The sequence below is a fragment of the Protomyctophum bolini genome (assembly GCF_963924005.1).
Source record: "Protomyctophum bolini genome assembly, chromosome: 24".
Taxonomy (NCBI): domain Eukaryota; kingdom Metazoa; phylum Chordata; class Actinopteri; order Myctophiformes; family Myctophidae; genus Protomyctophum; species Protomyctophum bolini.
Window position 1 is genome coordinate 24277129 of NC_137885.1, and position 27867 is coordinate 24304995.

The 27867-nt window shown below is 44.5% G+C and overlaps 1 protein-coding gene across 1 annotated transcript in view; it reads left to right on the top strand.

The window, feature by feature from the left end:
- LOC308311384 (dystrophin-like) overlaps positions 1–27867 on the top strand; it is a 368975-nt gene that overhangs the window by 190780 nt on the left and 150328 nt on the right. Inside the window, 8 exon segments of the mRNA XM_080758068.1 lie at positions 121–228; positions 2895–3074; positions 7078–7295; positions 11420–11543; positions 15184–15262; positions 16779–16891; positions 19381–19509; positions 25634–25847. Of these exon segments, the coding sequence (XP_080614194.1) occupies positions 121–228; positions 2895–3074; positions 7078–7295; positions 11420–11543; positions 15184–15262; positions 16779–16891; positions 19381–19509; positions 25634–25847 (1165 nt within the window).

Sequence of the window (27867 nt, forward strand, 5' to 3'; positions counted from 1 at the left end):
CCCTTCCCTATTGTCTTGTCCTGTCCTGTCCTGTCCTGTCCTGTCCTGTCCTGTCCTGTCCTGTCCTGTCCTGTCCTGTCCTGTCCTGTCCTGTCCTGTCCTGTCCTGTCCTGTCTATAGGTTCTGTTTGACTCATGGCTGTGTAACAAGGAGGAGCAGGTGCGCTCCATTAAGACGACCAACATGAAGGATCAGGTGGAGATGGTTGCCTGCCTCCGCAAACTGGCGGTAAGACTCCCTAGTGCGACGCACGCTCGGCACAACGAGCAGGCTGTCTGGTGCACCATGCCCAGTCATACTGGTGAAAGTATGGTCACCATATAGCGCCCACTTACATTTTTAGGATATTTTATTGAATGACCCAGCATAGGTCCGTGGCTGTCGTATGATAATACGATCATTGGTTCTTTCACTACGAGGAAAGAAGAAAGAAGCAGAGAGGGAAGAATATCTACAAGCTCATAACTTGTACGTCTGCTATTTTTGAAAAATCGAAGAGCGACTGACATAGAAACATAGCTTTTTCAGAAAACTGTCTCCCCGTGTCCCCTAGGGTAGGTACCCTAACAAAAAACATGCAGTAATCCTGGTCTCAAAACTGCCTCCCCCTGGCCAGCCGGGGCGCCTGATGGAGGGGAAAGGAACTGGTTGGAATAACGTGTTCCTTCCACGCGCTATGTCCAACCAGGGAAACTCCCCCTTGTCAGGTGTAAAGGAGCTACTTGGACACTCAAGCATGAATTCAAGTCCGTTGCTCTCCCCAGGTTGGTGGAGGGTGTGTAGAGCCCAGGATCACATTAGATAATTGACACAGGGGTGAAAAATGGGTTACAAAATCGAGAGATAAAAATTATAGATATATATAAATAAAAATGAAAACTGTCAGGATGTAGAAGACATTTTTAGAATCTGATCTCAGGTCAGAATGGAAAACTGTCAGGATGTAGAAGACATTTTTAGAATCTGATCTCAGGTCAGAATGGGTTAACCACTTTGAACCCAAGCCTATATCTCTATTCTAGCGAGGAACATTGGGCCCCAAAAGAATGCTGTTCCACAAGCTTCTCTCAAAGAGATCAGAGATCAGAACAAGTGTGTGTGTGTGTGTGTGTGTGTGTGTGTGTGTGTGTGTGTGTGTGTGTGTGTGTGTGTGTGTGTGTGTGTGTGTGTGTGTGTGTGTGTGTGTGTGTGTGTGTGTGTGTGTGTGTGTGTGTGTGTGTGTGTGTGTGTGTGTGTGTGTGTGTGTGTGTGTGTGTGTGTGTGTGTGTGTGTGTGTGTGTGTGTGTGTGTGTGTGTGTGCGCGTGCGTGTGTGCGCGTGCTGTCTGTGCTAATCTCCAGCACCCATCGGCGTGAAACTTTAGCTTGCGTGTGCGCAAACTAAAGTTCCACGCCGGCGGGTCCTGGAGACTAGCGGGATGCAGACTTTGGGTTGGACAGACTTTCACGGCAGCCAAACTGTAATCACCCTCGTTCACGGCAGCCAAACCGTAATCCCCCTCGTTCGGCTGTTCCAGCCTGGTGGGGGATAACGAGTCCAAACATACGCAGCTGCTGCACTCAGGAAAAGCAAAGAATAAAAGAAAATAAAACGTCTTGTGGGCAGAGGCCCCTGACTCGCCTTTACACAAAGAAGTATACCAACAAAATGCCAGGATATTAACCCACGGCAAGCAAACGCGATCGCGTCACCCCCTTGTACTCATCTCTCTACACTGGCTATACACATGGCAGACCACCATAGAGAGACTCGGGAGTATAGAGTCTTCTGCCTGGAAAGGAGCCAGCTTAGGTGGTTCTGGTTTAGGACGCCTCTCGGGTGTCTCCCTATAGGGAGGTCCGCGAGGCACATGGTGGTCCTCCCACATGGTGCAGACCGAGGGTATAGTTGGGGGGAAATACGTCGACTCACTGGCCTTGGAACGTCTCGGGATCCCCCCAGGAGGAAGTCAACTAATGTTGCTCTGGAGAGGGAAGTCTCCACTCTGGTGGAGCTGTTTCCCCCCTGCGACCCGACTACGGATAAGCGGTTGAAGACGGGTGGATGGATCTGATTTTAAAGTGTTACTTCTAAACTGCAAAATATGACACAACATAGCTATAGCCTCCAGTCCTATACCTAACATCCCTATAGTCAAACGTTATACTCCAGTTGGGTCCCTATACGATCAAGCAATGACGGTCTGTTAACCCATTTTGGGCGGGAACCCCTTTTGGTGTTAGCATTATGTTATAATTTAGCTATTAAAAAAAACGACTGACATAAAAACATGGCTTTTTCAGAAAGCAGGTGGCAGAGCTTTCTCCTATCAAGCCCCTTGTCTCTGGAATCCATCCAAATCCCACAGGCTGTTCAAGAATGGACTAAAAACACACCTTTTTGCATCGGCCTTTAGTTTGACCTCACCTAGTCTGAACAAAGCACTGCAGTACAGTCATCCAGCTCATGGTTCTAGCCCATTCTGACCTGAGATCAGATTCTACAAATGTCTTCTACATCCTGACAGTTTTCTGAAAAAGCCTATGTTTCTATGTCAGTCTCTATTTTATGTCGTGATGATGTACGATGATACGAGCGCCCCTCGCTATACACAGGGATGTGATTTTTATTTATTTATCATCTAAAATGGCCTACATTGTTTTTTATGTGATCTGTACGCATAATATGTAACATTGCAATACATTGCAATTTTATTTATTTACCTCTGAGACTGAAAACGTACGCGTTTCGGCCCGTCTGGCCTTCCTCAGCGTTTGTGACAGGAAGTGTGGTATTCATGCATGAGTATGAGATACAATCAACAGTAATTGAACACAGGTGTAATTGAACACAGGTGTGATATGACTGGACCTCTCTCTCTCTCTCTCTCTCTCTCTCTCTCTCTCCGTTCGCCAGACGCTGAAGGGGGAGATTGAGCTGAAGCGCTCCAGCATGGACAGACTGTGCAGCCTGAGTCAGGACCTGCTGTCCAGCGTGAAGAACAAAGACATGGCCGCCAAGCTGGAGGCCCGACTGGACAACCTGGCCCAGCGCTACGGCCGCCTGCTGCAGGGCCTGGAGCTCAGCAACGCACAGGTACACGCACGCACACACCCACGCACCCACGCACGCACACAAGCACACACACGCACACACACACACCCACGCACGCACGCACACACACACGCGCGCGCGCAACACACTAATCTCGTGTGGCCAGACCAAATTTCCAGATGCTTCCGTCATAATAGCATTGGGAGATTGTGGAATAGTGGTCTGGCTATAGGCGAGACTAATACACACTATAGGGCTGTCCCAGACTAAGGATTTAGGATATAGTCAAAACTATAAAACTGGCCAAATGTTTTTTTTTTTAATGATTTGACTGATTTGACTGCAATCACTCTGATTGCATAACATAAAAAAACCCCAAACAAAAATAAGTAGTTATGTAATAGAGGATCGTTCCATTTGGGTGCTTATTATGTCTGATTTTGCATATACATACATGCTTGATATATACAGTATATTCTTTTGTTAATTAATATAACCAATATCTAAGTTGAATGATGCAACAAAATACAGATCGACTAAGAGATTGGTAGTCGACTAAGTCAACCTCGATCGATTAGTCGACTATTCGACTTAAGGGCCTACTACACACAGTGTATTTTTGATTAATTCAGTACAATACACCACAATGGAATAAAACACATTGTTGCTTTATGGCACCTTTTGCCATAACGGTACGTACATACGTAAATCTTTCCCCCAAAGATACAGTGCTGTATGTCACGAGGAAAACCGGAGAGAAGATTTGTTTCCATTATAGGACAGACTGAAAATATCTTTCATACGTTACGGCGTTTAACCAAATGAAACCCATAGCATTCTTATTCCGGGGGGAACATTCACAATCACAAAGAATAGCAGAACGCCACCAGGTACAAGTGGATAAACTGAACTTTGAAAGTGTTCTCACCTTCTCCATGCTTGTCTGGTTTGGTCACACAACCTCTCAAGACAAATTAAAGCTGGAAAGAGTAGTACGTCGCGCATCAAAAAACATAGGATGCAGCCTCCCTACACTTTCCTCACTCTATTCCATCAGAATAATTAGGAAGGCAAATAAAATCATTGCAGACAACTCCCATCCTGCACATTACCTCTTCAATCTCCTCCCATCAGGCAGGAGGTATAGAAGTATCCAGAGCTCTACATGTCGCTTCAGGGATAGCACTTACCCCGTAGCCATTAGACATCTGAACTCATAGTACAGTATATGCATATAGCACTTTAAAAAAAACTGAATGTAATTTCATATGCTGCTGGTTTTTGTATTGTACTGTCCTTCTTGTTTGTGTATCTATGGTTGTCTGTATATGTTGAGTATGAACCAAGACAAATTCCTATCAACTTGTTGACATGGCAAATAAATTATTGAATCTTGAATCTTGAACTTACGGAAGTGACACTGATGAATTCCAAATATTATCCAAGTATTCTCAGGCACCCCTGGACTTGTGCCAAGGCACCCGAGGGTGCCCCGGCAGGCCGGCACCCTCTTTGATAAGCCCTGCTCTAAATGTCTCATCTCCAACCTCAATCTAATCGTAATTCTAGCACTATCTAAAATATATATTCTTACTGTATATATATATTCTTATTATAACGGTATATGTTGGAACCATAAATGAACCGTTACTATATTCCTGGCGACATTTGGTCCTCACTAGTGCAATTCACTAGTGCAATTCACACACATTCACTAGTGCAATTCACACACACACGCGCACACACACACACACACACACACACACACACACACACACACACACACACACACACACACACACACACACACACACCTGTTACAAAACACAAAGTAGAGTATATATTTAAAATCATCACCTAGGCCTCTATACTTAAAATCATTTCTTAATCATTTTGTTTCCCCTCATGGCAGAAAGATATGGTAATGCACTTTTTTATTATTATTATTATTCCATTGCTTGATGGCTTTAAAAGAAAAGTGCAGATTGTGCAAAAGCCAGAGGTCTCGTTTAACCCATTCTGAACGGGAACCCATGTTGGTGTTAGCATCATGTTATGCTTTAGCTATTGAAAAATAGCAGATCTACAAGCTCATAGCGCGCCACTCGGTGGCGCGCTATGAGCTTGTAGATCTGCTATTTTTTGAAAAATCGAAGAACGACTGACATTTTTAGAATCTGATCTCAGGTCAGAATGGGGTTAATCAGACCAGTGTGTGTCCAATGGAAACCTCGTATGAATCTGATCTCAGGTCAGAATGGGTTAAGGGGCACGGCCGACGGCAACCCCCTTTCTTATTTCTGTGTTGCTTTGGAGATGATATCACTTTGAGAACCCCTGGAGTGGACCTTGAAACTAGCCGGGGCTCATTTTCTCTGAGAGGAGTTTAGAGTATAGAGACTGGTATAGAGCGAAGGAGCAGTATATTTATTTATGCACTGAACGTCGCAACACAAAATTAAACTGTCAAAGCTCAACATTGTATTTATTGGATAAGTACATCACAATGATGAAGCTGTCCTGACATCCCATCCAGAACTTCCAGGGCTTGTTTATGACGTATTATTATTATTATCATTTTAAAGGTACTATAGGCAAAATTTAAGCCTAAATTCAGAATGTATATTTATATAATTAGCATTTTGTTACCCCTCTATCAGCCACTATATAATTTTGCTGGGGTGTTTTCCCAAAGAAAGGCACGTCCCTCTGGCTGTATTGTGGTGTTCCATTGTTTATGTTGACATTCATCCCTTGGCAGGGACGCCTCTGTCTGTTGGGGGGGAGGAGGGAGGGAAGGGGGGCTCAGCGGGATCAATCAAGATAATTGTTCACTGAGTTGATTGACGAGCATAGAAGTGTCTGTGCTTAGTATTCTCCTGAATCATTGAATGCATCTGTCAGGGGTGGTTTTCAAGCAGGACCCAAATGCAAGTCGAGATCTTAGAAGTCTTTATTCAAACAAAGACCTGCAGACTTGGAACTCAGGTGACAATACAATAATCCAACAGAGAACACAACCAAACACGATTAACAGGAAACAGGCAAACTCAAATCAAATCAACACAAGGATTGGCTGGGGGGAAAACAAGACACAGGTGAAACAAAGAACCAAAAATCAGGGAAGGTGAGACAAGGCAGTTAACTACTACAAAGGAGGACAGGAAACACAAAAGCATCACTTCAAAATAAGATTCAGGCGCCTGATGGAGGGGAAAGGAACTGGTTGGAATAACGTGTTCCTTCCACGCGCTACGTCCAACCAGGGAAACTCCCCCCTGTCGGGTGTAAAGGAGCAACTTGGACAATCATGCATGAAGGAAACATGAGTTAAGTCCGTTGCTCTCCCCAGGTTGGCGGAGGGTGTGTACTGTGTAGAGCCCAGGATCACATTAGATAATTGACACAGGGATGAAAAATGGGTTACAAAATCGTGGGATAAAAAATATATTTAAAAAAAAAGGAAAAAAAAGACTGCAACAAGCACGCACAAACAAAAATCGACACAGACAGACAGGCAAAGGCAGATAAGATATTTCACACTCGTTCCAATGCACACGCACACACCATTTCATTTTTGCTTAACATTGGCTTTGATTAGTCCTTAATCACTCTCCTACGTATATCTGATTTACATACAGAAAAGATTGTGTGTTGCGCGCCCACACACACACACACACACACACACACACACACACACACACACACTGGGATGAGACACCTTGGTTTATCTACTGTATTTCTTGGCATGATTCATGATTTGATGCAGGTGATCTTTGAATCTTTGACTCAGCATCTCAGAAGGACATTCTGTGGTGTGTGTGTGTGTGTGTGTGTGTGTGTGTGTGTGTGTGTGCGTGTGTGCGTGTGCGTGTGTGCACGCAACGCACGCGGTGGTGTTTAGTTTTATGTGATTGATGTAATCTTCCAAGAACATTGCAAGCTGAAATATACTTGTGTTTCTGTCCATTCTAAAAATAACTGTGTTCTCTGTGTGTGTGTGTGTGTGTGTGTGTGTGTGTGCACGCGCATGCGCGCGAGACAGATCTCGTCGGCGCTCAGCGCGGCCCAGCAGTGCGAGGTTACCCTCACCCAGTCGGTGAGCGCGTCCCAGTCGGTGACGGCCGTCGTCACCAAGGTGACCACCACGCGGGAGAAGGTGAGGCCGGCGCCCTCGCCCGAGAGTCCCCGCCGTATGCCCCGAGAGTCCCCGCCGCCGCAGAAGAAGAGACAAATGGCCGTGGACTCCGAGCTCAGGAAAAGGTGTGTGTGTGTGTGTGTGTGTGTGTGTACTTGGTTGTACTCGCTATAGGGTCAAGTGTCCCCACAAGTGGTTGGAATCACGTGTTCCTTCCACGCGTTATGTCCAACCCGGGGAAACTCCCCCCCCCCCCTGTCAGGTGAAAAGAAGCGTCATGGTCACCTCATGCATAGAAAGGAAGCATGAGGTCCGTTGCTCTCCCCAGGTTGGCAGAGGGAGTCAGTGTAGCGCCCAGCATTACATACTGTAATAGACAATAATTGACGGGTGGAAAAAATAGGTTTACAAAAAGGCTGCTGAGCCAGCCGGACGGCGTGCCGCGCGTTCGACTCCCGATCCCGACGGTCTTCCCCATAGATGTTTAAAAAATCACTCAGTTCACACGTGTGAACTGAGTGGTGCAATTCCCCCCCCCCCCCCCCCCCCCCCCCAGCAGCAGGAACAGCACTACCCCTCTCTCTGTTTCTGGCTCCCCCTACTGGTATTAATAAGTCACATACTTGTGCTCATGACCACTGATACAGGATACAGGTACACAGGTACACGGACATTGCTGGTTGTAGGAGAGGTTGCACCACTCAAAAATAGATGCCTCATTGGCCGCTGCAGTTCGTTTGGAGCGACGTGTGTTGAAGGAGGGGCGGTGGAATTTGCACTGGGGAAGGAAGTACTGTACACTGGCCAATCACAGCGCATCTTTTCCGGGGACTTACAGACCCGAACATGCGCTCTGTGACGCGCGCTCATGCTTCCGCAGGGCGTAGTGAAGGAATCTCAGGGAAAGTTTTGCCCTCCCTTGAGCCACATACGCCCCCAGAGCCGGAAAAGGGTGTCTATAAGGGTAGCTTATTTGAACATGCATGCTATTTGCTTATTTGACATTTTCCTCTTAAGCAAAATGGTTGTTTATGGTAACAACCCCGCCCCAACATTTGGGTTGTTTTGAGGTTAGGATTGGGGTTATATAGGACGAGTCATACATGTGATGCTTTTGGTTACGATAAACAAAACATTTGAACATTTTAAAATGGCTTTCATCTCCCAAAATATGTTGGGGTGTGTGTGCATCCGCGCACGCGTGTGTGTGTGCAATCAGCAATGTGCGCTGCTCCATCATCATCATCAAGGAAGTCATTTAGAGTGTTATGCTCTATGGAAATAATGTCTTTCTAATGACACATGGATGGCTCCAAATGACTATCACATCGTCACTGTCGGGACCAAGCCTCTTATCTCCATATCTCAACTGTTTTTGTTTAACCCATTCAGGACGGGAACCCGCATTATCTTATACTTTAGCTATTGAAAAACAGCAGATCTACAAGCTCATGGCGCGGCACCGAGTGCCTCAGATTGAGCATAGATAGAGCATGTGGATCTGCTATACTTTTGCTACTTTAGAATTTGAATCACAGTTTTGGACATACATAGTATGAGGTTTCCACCCGACAGAGACGATGCTAATTGAATGTCACTGCACTTATTTAGTAAAATAATAAGTAGTCGCGTCCCAATTGAAAGTAATTTCTTATTGGAAGCAGTTTCCAGTGATTAAATTCCACCTGCTTTGCCCCCCCCCCCCCCCACAACCCCCCCATCCTGACAAGCCTATTGATTATATTCATGGCATCCATTTATAAAATGTCTTCACCAGGGGAAGAGAGCGCAGCAAAACGGTAGAAGCCTGGAATCGTTAGCTTGTTAGCGTTTACGTTCGTGTCTATCGTTTTCCACTAGGCGTTAATTAATTTGCAAAGCTCTTTTATATTATCATGTAATAGCATATAGCTCTCAAGGACAACATAATGTGATGATCTGTTTGGTCTTCTCTCTGTTTTATATAAACATAATAACTGTCCTCTTCTCCCCCGGTCCGGATTTGAACCCGGCTTCCTAATGCAAGTGCTGAAATATTTACCATTGAGCTAATAGAGCATATGCCTGCTTGCTCAGGGGATGAATTGAATCTTGACCATCCTGTCGAAATTCGTGTCGGATGCATCCCTGGGTGTCTGGGTGACACATGACCTTTGACACGATCTAAATAGTCTCAATAGAAGAGCGTGGGAGCCCCATTGTATACGTTATATTGTGTTAACATACTCCATCATACAGAACAGATGCATAGCGCCGCTTTAACAAACTAAGCGTCCCTATTCTGGGAAGGAACTTTAGCCCAAAACAGCGTCAGACCCACCCTTTAGGTAACATCTATAAACTCTATCAAAATGCAATTGTTCAAAATGTCCGTCCGTCCGTCCATCCATCCACCATTCAGGTTCATGCATCCCCTCCTGCTGTCTCACCTCAGCAGGTACGTCTTGGTGTCCCTGAAGGTCGTGTGTTCAGAAACCGTCCTTACAACTGGCATTAGCATGTGTTCCTAAAATACTACATCCTGTACCGTCCATAATGCACAATGTAAAAGTATCAATATGCCTGCTGTATTGAAAAAGAGCGGAATTCAAAAAGGTACTTTTGTAAAAGTACAAAGATTGTGGCATCAAAATGTACTTCACGTACCAAGGTTACTCATTGTGCTGAATGTCCCATTTTCAATCTTCTGAAAATAGAAGATCGCAACGCACTGTGCGCTTGTAGATCTGCTATTTTCAAATGACCGCAATGGCCTGAAGTGGTTAATGTTAATGTATACAGATGTATGCTTACTTACAATTAGCAGCAGTATAGTTAAATGAGGAGATTGTGTGCGCATCTGGTGTCTGGATTTAGGACAGGTGCTGGATTGAACAATTTGAATACCGTTTTCAAAAAAGTACAGATGTACAGTTATACAATAATGCTAAAAATGTTATAACACAAAAAGCCCCGGATAACAAAGCAAAGTTAAAAGAGAAGTGAAACTATTTATGGTTTAACCTCTCAAACTAAATGTTTGTATTAATATAGCATTTAACATGCAACGTTAAATTAAAAAAAAAAATTATATATTCACTTTCAAGTGTTCATCATCAGCTGACACATGTTAATGCCAGATGTAAACAGTATCTGGACACAGCATTGGTAAGTCCTGTAGTCCTGTAGGCCCGGCTCAGGTTCTCAATGTGAGGTCTGAGGAACCCCTGGGTGTGCCGGGAACAAAGTAGGCCCTGTTCCAATTTGCCTAAAAACCTACATTTAGAGTTGTGCATCTTTAGCATTAAAGGAGAATTCCGGACCAACGTTTTCCTTACCTGTAATCTGATTACTAGAGGCAAGAAAAAGGGAAAAAAAATACTCTGTCCAGAACGCACCGCAGCTCAAAGCTGGGACGCAGGCTCGTTTTCAGAAGCCCCTTTGGGACAAAACATCGTATTTGGTCATTATGAAAAAGAGAAATTCAAGCGATCAAAATAAGCAATTTTAATATAAGCTGCAGTGCGCTCTGTTTGGAGTTATGTGACTTTTCGACCTGTGCCACGCTATAATAACATAATATTACAGTAAGAAAAGGGTTAATCCGGAGTCCTTTAACTGTGGCGTATTTATGTATGTGTTTATTTATTTATTTATTGTCTTGGATGTAGGCATCAACCCGAGCAAAATGATGTCCCCTTGTGTATAATCAAAAGGACATCTCTAATCTAATCTAGCTGTCACTGTGGTAGACTGTTGCGTAAAATATTTAAAGTCTGTCTTGCGTGTTTTGTGTGTGTGTGTCTATGTATGTGTTCTGCAGTCGTCAGACATTGTGACGTAGACGGTCTTGTCGAAATGTTGTAAAAGAAATAAAAAAATAAATGTAGCTTGAAATAGGCAATCTCAAGAAAACGTGTCTTTTGGCTGGAAACCTCGCATGTCCATAACTGTTCATTTGCGAGATTCAAATTTAAAAAAAATGGCAAAAGTATCAGACCTTAAAACGCATCGCTTCGATACTTTTGATGCTTTTGCGAGTAGGACGTTAATTTACGAAAACAACAAACACGAAATGTCAGAATATGGAGATGAGAGGTTAATGCCCGACAGCAACAAAACGCAATACCAATGTTGTGCGTGTGCGCGTGTGTGTGTGTGTGTGTGTGTGTGTGTGTGTGTGTGTGTGTGTGTGTGTGTGTGTGTGTGTGTGTGTGCGTGTGCGTGCGTGCGTGCGTGCGTGCGTGCGTGCGTGTGCTTGCCCCCTCAGGTTTGACGTGGACTTCACAGAGGTGCACAGCTACATGACGCGCGGCGAGGCGCTCCTGCAGAGCCCAGAGTTCTCGGTGTCGCGGAAGGAGGGCAGCATCCAGGAGCTCTACGACAAAGTGCTGGTAAGACTCACTGGAGAGACTAATAATTCTTCCATCGCCACTAAGGGGCGCAAAAAAACCCTGACTGCCAGTTTCTATAAAAAACTATATATATTTTTTAATTTTTAGCTTTTTATAAAAAAAATATTTATTAATTTTTGGCCAACGTTATACACGTTTTAAAAAGGCGTTAATGGCGTTGTTGGCGCTGCGGTTGATTAAGTCCTTGGCAGACATTGAGATAATTAGGGATGTCCGTTCTTTACCTTTTTTTGGCCGATATCCGATATTCCGATATTGTCCCAACTGGACCAACTCCTAATTTCTGATGCCGATATCAACCGATACTGACGTGCTCTATATGTGCAGGCTTTTTCACCAAAAGTCAACTAATTGTCAGGTAACAACATTGGTCTATAGAGCGTCGTAGTCCCCCCCCGGGGAAAAAAACCCAGTTGATTTTCCTCATAGACTTTTCAGAAAGTATTTATTTAAAGACTTTTACGCCGCGGACAAAGCCAACTCTTGTCGTGACAAATTATGACAAATTATGGGTGGGGGTGGGATGCCGCCATGAGATTGTTATTGTTCTGTTTGTGGGATGAGAACATGCCGTGTATGAAAATGGCATGAAGACAAGGCGTTTCCGAATGCAGGAAGCTACGGTTTGTTCTGCGGTACATCAAACATCAGACTCAAAATGTTTTAATTATCATGCTGAAAAGCAGATGACAATTAATGCCACTCACTCTGCTTCATCTATGTTGAAAGCTCTGTCTGCAAACAGCCAATTTTCAGCAGAGAGAGAGAGAGAGAGAGAGAGAGAGAGATACAGAGAGAGCGAGAGAGATAAAGATAGATGGATAAAGAGAGATTGATGCATAGAAAGAGAGAGAGAGAGAGAGAGAGAGAGAGATACAGAGAGATCGATGCAGAGAGAGAGAAAAATAGAGTAAAAATAGAATATAAATAAGTTCCTTCAAGTTCTCTTCCTCAAGAACAGACTGTGCCTCTTTCAACTTGATAATTAGTTTACTACGCCGCGACGAGTTGCACCACCGCCAAGTTTAAGTTCACACACACACACACACACACACACACACACACACACACACACGCACGCACACACACTGTGGCAGATGAATGAGCACCGGGGTGCGCAGTAGGAGTAGATACCCAAAAGGAAATGAACGCTCCTCGTTTTAACTATTTTGTGTGCTGGATTTAGGCAAACTATAATGAGAGAGTGGTTCTCGAAAGTAGTGGGTTCTGGGGACATAATTAAACACCTCTTCTCTGGCTTTCGACTGTTCCCTTCAGGGGTCGCCACAGCGAATAATCTGCCTCCATCTCACCCATGTCCTCTGCCTCCTCTTCTCTCTCACACCAAACTAACTTCACGTCCCCTTTCACTACATCCATACATCTTCTCTTTGGTCTTCCTCTATACAGGCCTCCTGCCTGGCAGTTCCAACCTCAGAGATCCTTCTAGCGATATATACTCACTATGCCTCCTCTGTACATGTCCATCTCTGTTCCCGCGCCTCTGGCTTTATCTCCCCAAACGTTGGACATGCACCGTCCCTCCAGGAACATTGGCTCCTCCGTCCTGATCCTATCCATCCTTGTCACTCCCAGAGAGAACTCTCGACATTTTAGTCTCTTTTCCTCGGCGAGGACATCTTAAAGCGCTTGTCATGCTTTAGCAGCAACAACGAGCGTTGTCTGTCGTGTTATTCTTGGCCCTGATTGTGAAAGTCCTCTTGCTTTTTCAAGTCTTCAATTAAATGGGGATTCGCTTATTTTCTTGAATCTTAAGCATGAGTACTGCTCTTTTCGTTTGGCGACGAGGACACGTGAGAATCAGACTGCAACACCAAAAGGGGTTCCCGCCCAAGATGGATTAAGTCACATGTCATCTTTCCACATGACAGAATTCCCAGTGGTCGAGTATTTCCAGTTTCCAATATACTTTTACTTCTACTCCACTCCACTCCATCTAACTTATGGGGCAAATATTGTACTTTTACTCCACTGCCATTATTTGATAAACTTTAGTCATATTAGTTACTTTGTAGATTTTGATTATTATTACAAAACATGCATTAACCACTTCAGTCCCAGTATCGCAAATATGCTATTTTCAAAAATAAATGATACATTTGAAAACTTGTGAAATGGGACCTTTTGCATAATGAGTACTTTCTACACTTTGGTACTTTATTAAGTACATTTTGATACCATTACTTTAAGTACTTTCAGTCAAGAATTCCGGACTTTTACTTGAGTATAGTGACTTTTTAACCCTGTAAGACCCAGCGTTGCTTTTCGGTAACATTTTTATTTTAATTAATTAATTACTTAATTATTATTATTTTTTTCTGTTCTTTTTTCACCTAAACGTCATCAGTGATGTTCATTGCAATGCCAGGCTAACAAGCTCATAGGTCGGCTATTTTCTCCCGAAGATATTTGGGGCTGTATTTTGTCTTATTACTTAACTTAAGACCTGGTCAATGCTCTTTGGCCACTCAGAATAGCCAAATGGAATTGATCACGCCTCCAGGTCTTAAGTTAAGTAATAAGACATGGTACTTAAGACACGCAAAATACAGCCCTTGGTGTGTAGTGACGAATAGGAGCTGACCAATTAGGAACTGTATACATGCAGTACAGTATGTCAAATTCAACAATAGCAGATCTACAAGCTTTCAAGCTTGTAGATCTTGATCTTGGTACTTTTGATGCTCGTGTGATGCTGTAGTATGATCAAGTAAGGCGTTAATTCAAAAAATTTAAAAAAAGTTTGAATATGGAGTTGAGACTCGACGTTTCTGACCAACAGCAGCGATATATAATACATGCATTGTCTGACTGTTTCCTTGCCATCTGTGCTCCTCTGTTTGTTTGTCTTCTGTCTGTTGTTTTACTACTCGCTCTCTCTCGTCTCTGTGGCTCCTTCAGGCCATATTTCACTGTTTTGTACTCGTTATGCAGCAGGACACTTAGTTCTTTGTGGATGTCCGTTGGAGAGGCTGTTACTAAACAGATGGTTAGAATCGTGTTTCATGTATGGGAAAAAGAAGGAAAAACTAAGTAGATTGCTGAATTTCCTTTTTGGACGGGCAATTAAAGTTGGCAATTTGTCTAGGTAGGAAAGAAAACAAATACGGATGGCATATGTATAGTGTGACTACGAACACGTTTCGTTTGAGTATGAAAATAGTTTTTGGGACGATGAAGGTGTGCTTTTAGTCTATGGCAGATGACATGAAAATCACTCTTGAGAAAATCAAAACAAAAAAGCACAATTGTGACAGATGGCCCTATCTCGGATACCCCTTTATCCCTAAACTTATTTGCCATATTTTATATACTATCTTGGAAAAAACATTTTTAAATCGTTCAAGGAGCCGATCTACATCCACACATTGTGAGCTTGTAGATCGACTACTGGCGGTGGCGCAATTGTAGGCCGATGCGGCGATGTATTGTAGTTTGTGTCTGGATTGTGTGACGGGTCGCAAACACTTTTATATGAATAAAAGAGTTGTTCAAAGTAAAAACAATCTCTCTGTGTCTCTGTCTGTGTGTCTCTCATTCTCTCTCTCATTCTCTCTCTCTCTCTCTCTCTCTCTCTCTCTCTCTCTCTCTCCTTCAGGCGATAGAAAGAGAGAGACCGGAGAAGTACAGGAAGCTCCAAGAGGCTACGCGCACGGCACAGACCCTCGTCGAGCAAGGTAACACACTCACACTCTTGTGCGCATAACCATGCACACACTAACACACACACACACACACACTTCCTTCCTCTCTCTCTCTCTCTCTCTCTCTCTCTCTCTGTCTGTCCCCATGGCAACGCCTCTACCTGTCTGTCCCCACCCTCTCTCTCTCCCCCCCTCGTGTCTCCATAGTAACACAGGATGGAGAGAGGGAGAGACAGAGGGAGACGGAGAGAGAGACAGACGGAAAGGGAGAGAGAAGGAATTGTACAGCAGAGAGAGATGTGGGGAGAGGGAGACTGAGGGAGACTGTGTGTGAGAGTGTGTGTGTGTGTGCGTGCGTGCGTGTGTGTCTAGGTGTCCTTGTGTCATTGTTGCGAGGTCTGAAAGGAGCCGAGTGCATATTTTTGTTTTTCATTAATCCGTCGTGTCTCCCCGTCTCACCTCTGCCTTCACACCACATGCTCCCACATTGTGTGTGTGTGTGTGTTTGTGCACGCGTGCGTGCGTGCATGTGAAGGGTGAGAGTAAACAAGTTGACAATAGAGAGAGGTTAAAAAGAAGAGTTGTATCTTTGTGTGTGTCTGTGCGTGCGTGAGTTAGAGAGAGACAGAGAGATAGAGAGAGAGAGAGAGTAAACAAGACAACGACAGAGAGGCTTAAAATCAAGACTTGTTGTGTGCGTGCGTGCTTGTGTGCGTGCGTGCGTGCTTGTGTGCGTGCGTGTTGGCTTGCAGTCTGTCAGCCAGTCATTAGGATTCCTGTCGTGTCCTTCAGTCGGCAACAGGCTGGCTTTGTTATGGGACCCTTGAGCAGGGCACTGAGACACTACTTCTGTACCACACTGCTGATCCTGTTCATACTAATACAGCACAATGGAATACTTCTACCACACTGCTGATCCTGTTCATACTAATACAGCACAATGGAATACTTCTACCACACTGCTGATCCTGTTCATACTAATACAGCACAATGGAATACTTCTACCACACTGCTGATCCTGTTCATACTAATACAGCACAATGGAATACTTCTACCACACTGCTGATCCTGTTCATACTAATACAGCACAATGGAATACTTCTACCACACTGCTGATCCTGTTCATACTAATACAGCACAATGGAATACTTCTACCACACTGCTGATCCTGTTCATACTAATACAGCACAATGGAATACTTCTACCACACTGCTGATCCTTTTAACACGACAGCACAATGGAATACTTCTACCACACTGCTGATCCTGTTCATACTAATACAGCACAATGGAATACTTCTACCACACTGCTGATCCTTTTAACACGACAGCACAATGGAATACTTCTATTCACCGCCGACGAACACCACAGTGCAATAGAATATAGAAAAATACTTTACTTTATTTTACAGTGCTGCGTCTTCTCTTCCTTCTGCTCCCCCTCCCTCCCTCCCTGTGTATTTCTCTCTCTCTCTCTCTCTCTCTCTCTCTCTCTCTCTCTCTCTCTCTCTCTCTCTCTCTCTCTCTCCCCCCCTGTGTCTCTCTCTCAGAGGGGACCCGTGCGGAGGACATCAAGCAGGCGGCGGAGCAGCTCAACCAGCGCTGGACAGGCTTCTGTGCTCTGCTGGCAGAGCGGCTGGCCTGGCTGGCCTACCAGGCCAAGGTAAAGATCACATACCTGCAGGTAAATACTGTACAGCACGCGCAACGCCAAGCCCCGTCCCGTAGGTGGCGCCATGCAGGCGCCGTGGGCTAGAAGCAAGTAAACCCGACTAGGAGAGAGAGAGAGAGAGAGCGGTTGTCCGTCCGCCACCCGCCGCACAACGCCTTGTAGATCCATACGAGCTGCTTGGGGAGCTTGTAGGTTCGGCTGCTTTTGGCTTGTAGATCTTATTTTTTTTTGTGTTGGTGTGGACCCGAAACACGCAGTCAAGGTACAGTTGCAACTGAGAAACGTTTTGATAGCTAAAGGACCACTTCACCACTTTTCAACCTATCTTTGTATAATCGGTCCTCACTAATCTTCATGGTAATGCTAATTCTCCTCGGGTCTGTGTCTCATAGGAGGGCTGTGGGCAGTTCAGGAACCAGTCTGTGTCTCATAGGAGGGCTGTGGGCAGTTCAGGAACCAGTCTGTGTCTCATAGGAGGGCTGTGGGCAGTTCAGGAACCAGTCTGTGTCTCATAGGAGGGCTGTGGGCAGTTCAGGAACCAGTCTGTGTCTCATAGGAGGGCTGTGGGCAGTTCAGGAACCAGTCTGTGTCTCATAGGAGGGCTGTGGGCAGTTCAGGAACCAGTCTGTGTCTCATAGGAGGGCTGTGGGCAGTTCAGGAACCAGTCTGTGTCTCATAGGAGGGCTGTGGGCAGTTCAGGAACCAGTATGTGTCTCATAGGAGGGCTGTGGGCAGTTCAGGAACCAGTCTGTGTCTCATAGGAGGGCTGTGGGCAGTTCAGGAACCAGTCTGTGTCTCATAGGAGGGCTGTGGGCAGTTCAGGAACCAGTCTGTGTCTCATAGGAGGGCTGTGGGCGGTTCAGAAACCAGTCTGTGTCTCCTAGGAGGGCTGTGGGCGGTTCAGAAACCAGTCTGTGTCTCATAGGAGGGCTGTGGGCGGTTCAGAAACCAGTCTGTGTCTCATAGGAGGGCAGTGGGCGGTTCAGAAACCAGTCTGTGTCTCATAGGAGGGCTGTGGGCAGTTCAGGAACCAGTCTATGGGCTGTATTTTGCGTGTCTTAAGTACCAGGTCTTATTCCCTAACTTGAGTAAACTAAAGACCTGGAGGCGTGATCAATGCTCTTTGGCCACTCAGAATAGCCAAATGGCATTGATCACGCCTCCAGGTCTTTAGTTTACTCAAGTTAGGGAATAAGACCTGGTACTTAAGACACGCAAAATACAGCCCTCTGTCTCATAGGAGGGCTGTGGGCAGTTCAGGAACCAGTCTATGTCTCATAGGAGGGCTGTGGGCTGTTTGAGACCCAGATTGAACAGAAAATAATTGTGGTATTTTATCATGAACATTAGTGAGGGCCAAGTGGACTCTGAAGTGGTCCATTCAATTACGACTTACCTACCTTCCTATAATTGGATATACTTCAGTACTTAGTTTTTTTATTTAAATAAATAAAAACTCAAAATTGTACTCGAGTACAGTAAATGTACTTGTACTGGTGAGGTTGATTTGGCGTAGACGGTGAAGGTACAGTTGCAACTATGATACTTTTTTTTAAAAACTAAGTATAGAGGGTGTGAGTGGATAAGTTACCACCAAGTTGACATTTTGAAAGCGCCCGCGGCCGGGGCTGTGGGAAACAAAGTGCCTGCCCAGGTTGTAGGTTCGAATCCACGGCCGTGCATCAGGCCTTGCCCAATGTCTACACCAGCAGTAGGTCACCCCTGCAAATACCCCCCCACCCCCCCCCCCCCCCCATTGCATTGTTACTCTTAAGCACCTTATGTCATATTGACGGTCATACGTAAATATGCGACCAGATTTTCACCAGAGGAGAAAAACTGAATTTATTTATATTTTTTTTCTCCAAAATGAGTTAATGTCACAGACATGACTCTTCACATACTAGAGCATGTCTGAAATAAATATTAGAGCTGAAATCGACTATATGAAATAAATAGCTAGGTGTAATGTCCACAGAAGTGCTTAAGCCATATCTCCAATATGGGTGGGTCAAACTGAACAACCAATATTGTCGATTTGAAGCTATGATTCCCCGCTTTCATATGACATGAAAAAAAAATGAAAATGAAAAATAATCCAATGGCAGTCCCTCAGTCAAATTTGGCCACATAATGCATCCTTCTCCCCCAAAGATACAGTATATGTCACGAGGACAACCTGAGAGATATTGTCCGTTTCCGCTAGGAGGACGGACTGAAAATAATAGTTATACTGCCGTTTAACCACTTAAAAACCCCAGCAGCATCCCTATTCTGGGGGGGGGGGGGGGGACATTTACCGAATATAGCAGATCTACAAGCGCACAACGCGAGAATCTGTGTACTAGTAGACTGAAAAATAATGCACAAAGTAAAGCACATGTGACATTGATAAAGTATAAAGTGTGTGTGTGTGTGTGTGTGTGTGTGTGTGTGTGTGTGTGTGTGTGTGTGTGTGTGCGTGCGTGCGCTCTCTCCAGGTGCTGGCCTACTACAGCCTGTACGAGCAGTGCGAGCAGGCGGTCATCATCAGTGAGAACTGGCTGAAGGTGCAGGCGCCGCCCGCCTGCGAAGCCGAGCCCCTGAAGATACAGCTGGACCGCTGCAGGGTCAGTATGTCTGTGTGTAATTGGGTTTACAGCTGGCCCGCTGCAGGGTCAGTATGTCTGTGTGTCCTTGGATTTTCATTGAAAGGAAGCACGACCAGAAAGAAAGAGTTATTTTGCTACCTGGCCTGAGCTTTGTATATGTCAGGTGTAGGTGAGGTAAGGACCCAAACGCAGGACAGCCAGGCATGTAGTGTTCAAAACCATGAATTGGTCATTTAATTCGGAAGACAGACTGGTGACAGGATACAATGACTCAACAACTGACTGGGGAACAAGACTGATATACACATGAGGGTGATTACAAAATGAGACACAGCTGGAGCAAACAAACAAAGAACCAAGAAAACTAGACCAGGGAACAAAACATAGAAATACAAGACCTAGACGGTACAATAAATGACAAAAGTCTGTGACTGTGACAGTAATAAGGTCACACCAATTCCATTTACACAACTTTAACATTGTAATACTGTAGAGGCCATTCCTGCTAGCTTGGCATGGCCAGATTAATATCATTGCGTAGATGTTAGTCTGGATCTTCGGTGTGGGAGATTTATTGCCAAGGTGGCGGTTTCACAAACGGAGTCCAACGTCACAGCAAATAAGTCTCATTTGGAATAGTGGGCTCTTTGATTGGTCACCCACCAACTCTGGGGGAATCCGGGGCGTTACGCATAGAGATAAAGAGTAGCTTGCGGTGGCTTCATGTTGTGTTTTGACTTGTGTGTGTGTGTGTGTGTCTGTCCTTCATCATGCCATCGTGTCTGTTCACCTCAGTTCCTGGCTGTAAGTATCCACACTGTTCATTCACTACATTATATGCATAACATACTGTACAGACAATACTATACTACTGTATATACCAGTGGCTTTCAACCCTTTTCATAATAGAAGACCCTTCGGCATTTGAGCCACGGACCACCATTTGATGAGATTTAGCCTCTCAGACCCAAAAACGAAAAGAATATTTTTGTGTTATACCGAAATCAAAATTTGGTTTCATTTTACGCTCTCAAGAGTTAAAGATCTATACGTTTAAGGGTCCATTTGGTTACCAAACTCTCCATCATTTAGCTGGTGACCACCTGGAACCCCCTATGGGACCACTGGTGTTCCCTGGACCACTGGTCTGAAAACCACTATATACACACAGTCAGTATAGCCTCTAGCCGCCCGACGCGGTGTGAGAAGTTCAGTCCACATGGAGGCTATCTGACTGATGCTTTTAATCTTTTAACTCATAACTGTTATAGCAGCAGTTGTAATAGTGGTGGTAGCAGCAGCCGTAGGTAGTAGTAAGGCTATAGGCAGTAGTAGAAGTAAAAGATATCCATAATATACAGTCCCATATGTTTGTTCCTCAATCTTCAAATGGTCTCTATGGATTCTGAATAGACCCATAGGTACCTTTGTTAGACACACCCACAGACACACCCCCAGATTTTTTATTCTACAAGAGTGTCTGTCAAAGTAATGCAGCTAGACAGACACCTGTTCCTGGATCTTCTCAAATCCATTTTATTTATTTCGACTCATTTTTAGCTGAAGTAAACCCACAAGTAAAGGTCCTCGCAGACTGGACGCGTTTTTCGGAAAAGCGTCGGGAAAACGGCTGCTAAAAATCCGAAAAAACGCAGCAGTGTGCAAAGACCTTAACTGTTCACTTTGTCTGAGAATGCCAACATGACCAAAAAATAATAATAATTGGAAACAGTGGTGGAAACTTTGAAGGCTAGATTAAACGACTCCATTTACAGCAACAATAAAGAGAGGGAACTGTCGCAGAAGAACATGAGAGTGAGCTCGCTGTCACGCTGGCAGCGCCACGAGACCGGCGGAGGGTTTTGTTCAATGCTTCAGTAGAGCAGGCCGGGTTTAAAATAAAGACTCCTATCAAGGAGCTGAACTCTCTTTAACCCATTCTGAACGGGAACCCATTTTGGTGTTTAGCATCATGTTATGCTTTAGCTATTGAAAATTAGCAGATCTACAAGCTCATAGCGCGCCACCGAGTGGCGCGCTACGAGCTTGTAGGTCTGCTATTTTTGAAAAATCTAAGAACGACTGACATTTTTTAGAATCTGATCTCAGGTCAGAATGGGTTAATCAGACCAGTGTGTGTCCAGTGGAAACCTCGTATGAATCTGATCTCAGGTCAGAATGGGTTAACGCGTTAAAACCGAGAAAGCATCCGTGGCATTTTAGATCTTAGTTATATACAGTATAGAGCGTTGCAGTCCCGCCCCCTACCACCAGGGCCCAGGAAATTATTCCTCTTTCATTTTACTCTTAGACATTTCAAACAATATTTATTTAAAGACCTTTTAAGCGTCGTACAAAGCCAACTCGAGTTGTGAGAAATCATGACAGTAAACACAATGTTTTGGGCCAAACAAAGAATTGGAAAGAATTAAAAAAAACGGCAGGTTACAACAACTTTCTTTGTTGTTTTTATTCTTTGTAATTATTTGTTTGGTCCAAAATATTGTGTTTTGTTGTCATGAATTGTCACAACTCGAGTTGGCTTTGTAGTCCAAAAATAAACAAGCTGTCTCGGCGTTATTGTCTGGGAGGTGTCTCTGTATCGTTTGCAACAGTCAGTCACCCATATGATACAGTCTGCTTCTAGCGAAAATGTAACTAATTCAGTAGCAGTAACATTAGCGTTTTCTCTCAGTCAGTTGATTCTTCATATCCATATGAGTGAAGCGGCCCGGGGTGACATGACATTGATTATTTTTCAAACACAGTTCTTATATGAGGCGATCTAAAATGGGGATTATAATGCAAATAAAAAGTGCATGAACCTGTGGATTTGCGCCCTCTACCGATATCGAAGTCAGACTTCGGTGCTCTATGACCGTTATCCCCGCCCGGCATCCCTCCCCAGAACATTGGCCTTTTGTAGAATCGGAAATCAGGTCTAAATGGTTTAACCCATTCTGACCTGAGATCAGATTCATACGAGGTTTCCACGGGACACACACTGGTCTGATTAACCCATTCTGACCTGAGATCAGATTCTAAAATTCTCAAAAATAGCAGACCTACAAGCTCGTAGCGCGCCACTCGGTGGCGCGCTATGAGCTTGTAGATCTGCTATTTTTCAATAGCTAAAGCATAACATGATGCTAACACCAAAATGGGTGCCCGGTCAGAATGGGTTAAGGTTCTTTTATGTATTACTCACTCGATCACTCGTGCAGGTACGGTACAAGCAGTGCAATGTTGGCTGTGTGTGGCATCATATTCCACAAGGCTCTGCTGTCGACAACTATACATATAACGACACAATGCTAATTATGACCGTTGATCTTTGGAAGGTCGATTGCAGAGATAGATTATTTATTTCCAGATCAACGCTGGGATATTATCCGGACCAAAAGCTTTAGATGACTTCAATTGTTTGCTGGCTGCTATATTGATGGTGAATGGGGATGTATTGGTGTTCAGCATAATCTGAAACCTGTACGCAAGAGTGTAGGCTTCTGGAAGTCTGGGCCTCCTTACAAAGAAGATTTCTAAAATGGTTAGACCAGTTTTCCATACGCTTTGATCGTAGTGGATGCAATTACAAACACGAGCAGTAGAATAAAAGATGATCCCTAATCCAGCTAATCCCTTTTGTAGTAAAAAATATATATTTATAATAAAGTTGTAGATATTGCTATTATTAGCCAAGAGATGTTGTGCAGGGGAAAAAAAGAGTGCAAAGGTAACTCACGGCAAGATTACTAAGAATAAGAGCACATTTTTCGCTGTAGACTTTTCACACTATGCAAAGAAAACACCTTTTTATAATATTAAACAACATCTAAACGTGATATAGGTGGTTCTTGGTGTTGCTAGAAGACATGCATTGTACGTACATTATAATGGTATAGGATCTGGTATTAAGTATGACTGAACCCTTATCAAAATGTAGCTGTTGTACTTGTATTGCTCCTGAGAATAGTAATTGTGTTTTTGAGAAGTGGGCATTAATAGCCTTTAGTAATTATAGCCACTACAGCTCAGCTTTAATGCATCTTGAAACGGCCGTATATTGAAGTCGCTTTCCAATTTCTATTATTTATTCATGTGCTTCGGTACACAAATGTCTTCTAAATCCTAACAGTTTTCAGAAAAACCTATGTTTCTACAATATGTCAGTCTTGCTCAAACTATTCGATGTCAAGGACCCCCGAGAGTATTACAGTATGTACAGTATTTGGCCTCCGACCCCCATCTCAAAATCGCTTATGGGCTTGTATATCTGCTATGTTTTGAGTGGTGCAACCACTCCAAGGAACAGCAATGTCCGTGCATGTTCACCTATGTGTTCTCCTATGTGTTGGTTAATGAGCACCATTATGAGTACCAGTAGGGCCGCTGTTGTGCAGAAACAGAGAGAGAGAGTGAGCTTTCATGTCGTCACTGTCGGCTGGAAACCTTGTCCAGAAAGAGAGTTACTTTGCAAGAAATGTTTCAGAAACAAAAAATAATCGGAATGAGCTTCAAACTCCTGTTAAACTGGAGTTAGCTGTTAAAACAGTCCTGGTTGACTGATGCCTTCACAGTCCTTCTAATGCATGAGGGGGCCGTGCTTTTTTCCCCAAAAAATATTATTGCCTGAAGAAGGTCCAGAGGGACCGAAACGTTGCCTTAATAAATGTAAAACGAATGTACCGAGAGCAGATACTCAGATTCTAATGTACCGAGAGCAGATACTCAGATTCTAATGTACCGAGAGCAGATACTCAGATTCTAATGTACCGAGAGCAGATACTCAGATTCTAATGTACCGAGCAGATACTCAGATTCTAATGTACCGAGCAGATACTCAGATTCTAATGTACAGAGCAGATACTCAGATTCTAATGTACCGAGCAGATACTCAGATTCTAGTGTACCGAGAGCAGATACTCAGATTCTAATGTACCGAGAGCAGATACTCAGATTCTTCACCCAAAAAGATTAAAAACAAATGAAGGGGGTTTGTCTGACACAATAAATATCGAATCAAGCAACTTAAAAATTTGTCTGGAGGGAAACACTAAACCCAGAGTAAGACGTTCAAATGACCCCAGACATTGAAAGTGAAATATCGCTTTAAGTGACGGATTAAAAAAACAAGTTGAAACGAGGACGTTGAGGAGATACGAGCTTTCTTCCCGACAGCGTTGATATGTTAACACGACGCAACTCAAAAGAGACGAGCTGTTTGTGAAGGATTAGCAATTCCAAAGTGGTTTACATTTCTCTCTTCATGTTGTTTTACAAGCAGCTCTACTGTATGTGATGTGTATTGAGGATTTTGGCACAACACGGAATGTGACTGGCAATGCCAGAAGGCAACATTTCTTTCTTAGCAGTGATCTGTCATATTGTTCATGTTCATACACATATTTCCTTTCTTCGAAATGTCAGACGGAGAGCGAGTGACTCAGGCCTTTGAACCTGGACCACAAAACGAGCATGCGTCAATAACGTGTCATTTCCGTAGTCACAAAGGTAAACGGCACGAGGTACGAGTCAAGACGTTAAGGCTAAAAGGATACCACAAAAATAGGTCCTGGGGACTATAGGTTTCCATTGTGGTCCTGTGTATTCAATGTATTATAATGCAATGTAACACAATAAAACATGCCATCAACAAATCCAAACATTGTCACGTGTAAAGGAGCAACTACACTACGACACTCAGGCATGAAGGAAGCATGAGTTCAAGTCCGTTGCTCTCCCCTTGTCCCCCATATGGGGGACTATAGGTTGATGGAGGGTGTGTAGAGCCCAGGATCACATTAGATGATTGACACAGGGGTGAAAAATGGGTTACAAAATTGTGGGATAAAAAAATATATATAAAAGAAAGAAAAAAAATTATATGTACCCAGGAGAAAAGGGGAAAACTGCATCTCTTCTCCACTGGTCCCTCCCTAACATTTTAGTTTCGTTTTTATCTGTTGACGAAATTCTTAGTGTATTTAGTATTAGTTTTAGTCATTACAGCTCATCTTAGTCAACGGAATCTCCTCTCCTCTCCTCTCCTCTCCTCTCCTCTCCTCTCCTCTCCTCTCCTCTCCTCTCCTCTCCTCTCCTCTCCTCTCCTCTCCTCTCCTCTCCTCTCCTCTCTCCAACGCAGGAGGAGGTGGCGCGGCTGGAGGCGGTGCAGCCGCAGGTGACCCGCCTGGAGGAGGCGCTGGCGGCGCTGAAGCAGGGCCAGCGGGATGGCGAGGGGGCGGAGCTGGGGGCGGACCTTGACGCCGCCTTCCTGGACGCGGACGTGGAGGCGCTGAAGGAGCACTTTGAAACGGTCCTGGAGGAGCTGAGGGAGAGAGAGAGGCAGCTTAAACTGAGTGAGGACGCACGCACACACACACCGCACACACACACACACACACACACACACCGCACGCACACACGCAATCTCGTCAATGGGTTTTTAAGACATGAGGCCGGTTCTAGACCACGTCGTCTAAAGTCTCCTAAAGTGTGCTGCTATATCAGCGGTGCTCAGATATCTTCATGTCAAGGACACCCGGAATTCTACGTATTTTGGCCGTCATGTTCGTGAAAAAGGAACGTACCAAGGTGCACTCTTTAGTGGTACTGGATACGCAGCTCGGCAAAAAAGCCAATTGATCCCAGTGTGTAGGATGCGTATGTATATACCCCGGGAATGCTCCTTCAACTTTGAGACACGAGCGAAGCGAATATTGAGGAGGGGGTGATGAACGCCATGCGCTGGCGGCGGGCCGTCAGGACAGTCGGTGTCATTGAAATAAATGAGTTTTAATCACTTTTCCGTCGCTCGCTCGCTCACTCACTCACGCCTCTGCATGTCAGGACGAGGCAGCACACTGCTGGCTTCGTTGGGCACTAAGCACTTGAACCCCCCGCACGTGTGCGTGTGTGTGTGTGCGTGCGTGCGTGCGTGCGTGCGTGCGTGTGTGCGTGTGTGTGTGTGCGTGCGTGAGTGCGCAATGGCGAATGGACCTGGCAATGGGCCCCGGTAGAAATATTTTGTTTAGGCCCCCTAAAAAATATCATTGTATACCATCTTTCGTACCATTGTACCGTCTTTGAACTGTACCTACAGTAAGCGATCTGATACGTACCACGAAGGAGTGGACAGTGATGTCACTGTTATGCAACACGGAAGTAGTATGTACTGTTTATAATAAACCAGTCAGTCACTGACGAGTCCTTGATGTTACTCTTCCTACGACCGATAGCCCCTGAAACCAGGCTTGGCTTGTGCATTGCACCGGTTGCACCGTCGATATATTCGCCACTGTGCGTGTGTGCGTGCTGGCGTGCGTGCATGCGTGCATGCGTGCGCAGTATACGTGGGTGCGTTTTGTTTTCTTTGAAATCTTCCAAACTACTCAGTGAACTCTGCCGAATGCGGCTTTCATCAAAGGCCAATACAATGTGCCTTCCCTGAAATGAATAACAATGCATCATCTGAGTCAGTGTTTGGTGAAATAAAACAAACACGTAGGGCCGCCATTATAAATGAGGGCTATAAGGTCTACACATAGAGAGAGAGAGAGAGAGAGAGAGAGAGACAGAGAGAGAGAGAGAGAGAGAGAGAGAGAAGGAGTGAATCAATGAGAGTGGAATATACAAGTGTGTTTTGTAACTCTAGAATGTGCTTTCCCCCTCCCACCAACTGAATGATACAACTTCAGCATGCTCTACTTATTCGGAAAAACAACCTTTCATGTCATTGCTCGCGCGCGGTGAAGGACGACGCTACCTGTGAGTGACTGTGGTGCGCTCTCTGCTGCATCAGTCAGTTCTGTGACATAAATGTGCAGGTATAGGCTATATCGTTGTGTTGACTCTACCAACAAACCGCTGTCAACAGCCCAGTCTGTCCCGAGACGCTGAAACGGTCTGATCTTTGGCTCTGTGAGTTTTAGTTTTAGTTGTATTTATTCGCACCATAGAAACAGTACAAAAAGGTAACATTTAACATTATTAGAAGACATGCAGAAATAAGTGCAGGTGAGAAGGGAACCCCATGTAGGGCGTATACAAGGTTCTCTCCTAAAATAATAAACAAGCAGTAGACTGAACATAGTATTTGACTGCTTGGCACCCGTCTGAAAAGCTTTTGCGCCTGGGCCAAAATTGCCAAGTTTACATTGAATAGAAAGAAGAGAAGTGCCAAGGTCCAAGGCACACACGTTTCGGCTAAACAAGCTTTCGTCAGGGTCCTATAGTGCCTATGGGACCCTAACAAAGGCTTGTATACGAAGGCTTGTGTAGCCGAAACGCGTATATGTCTGTGTTTTTAATGCTCTTTGCCATGCCACTTTAAATAAAGTATTGTTTTACTTGACTGTAGCAGAGTAGCATTAGACCTCT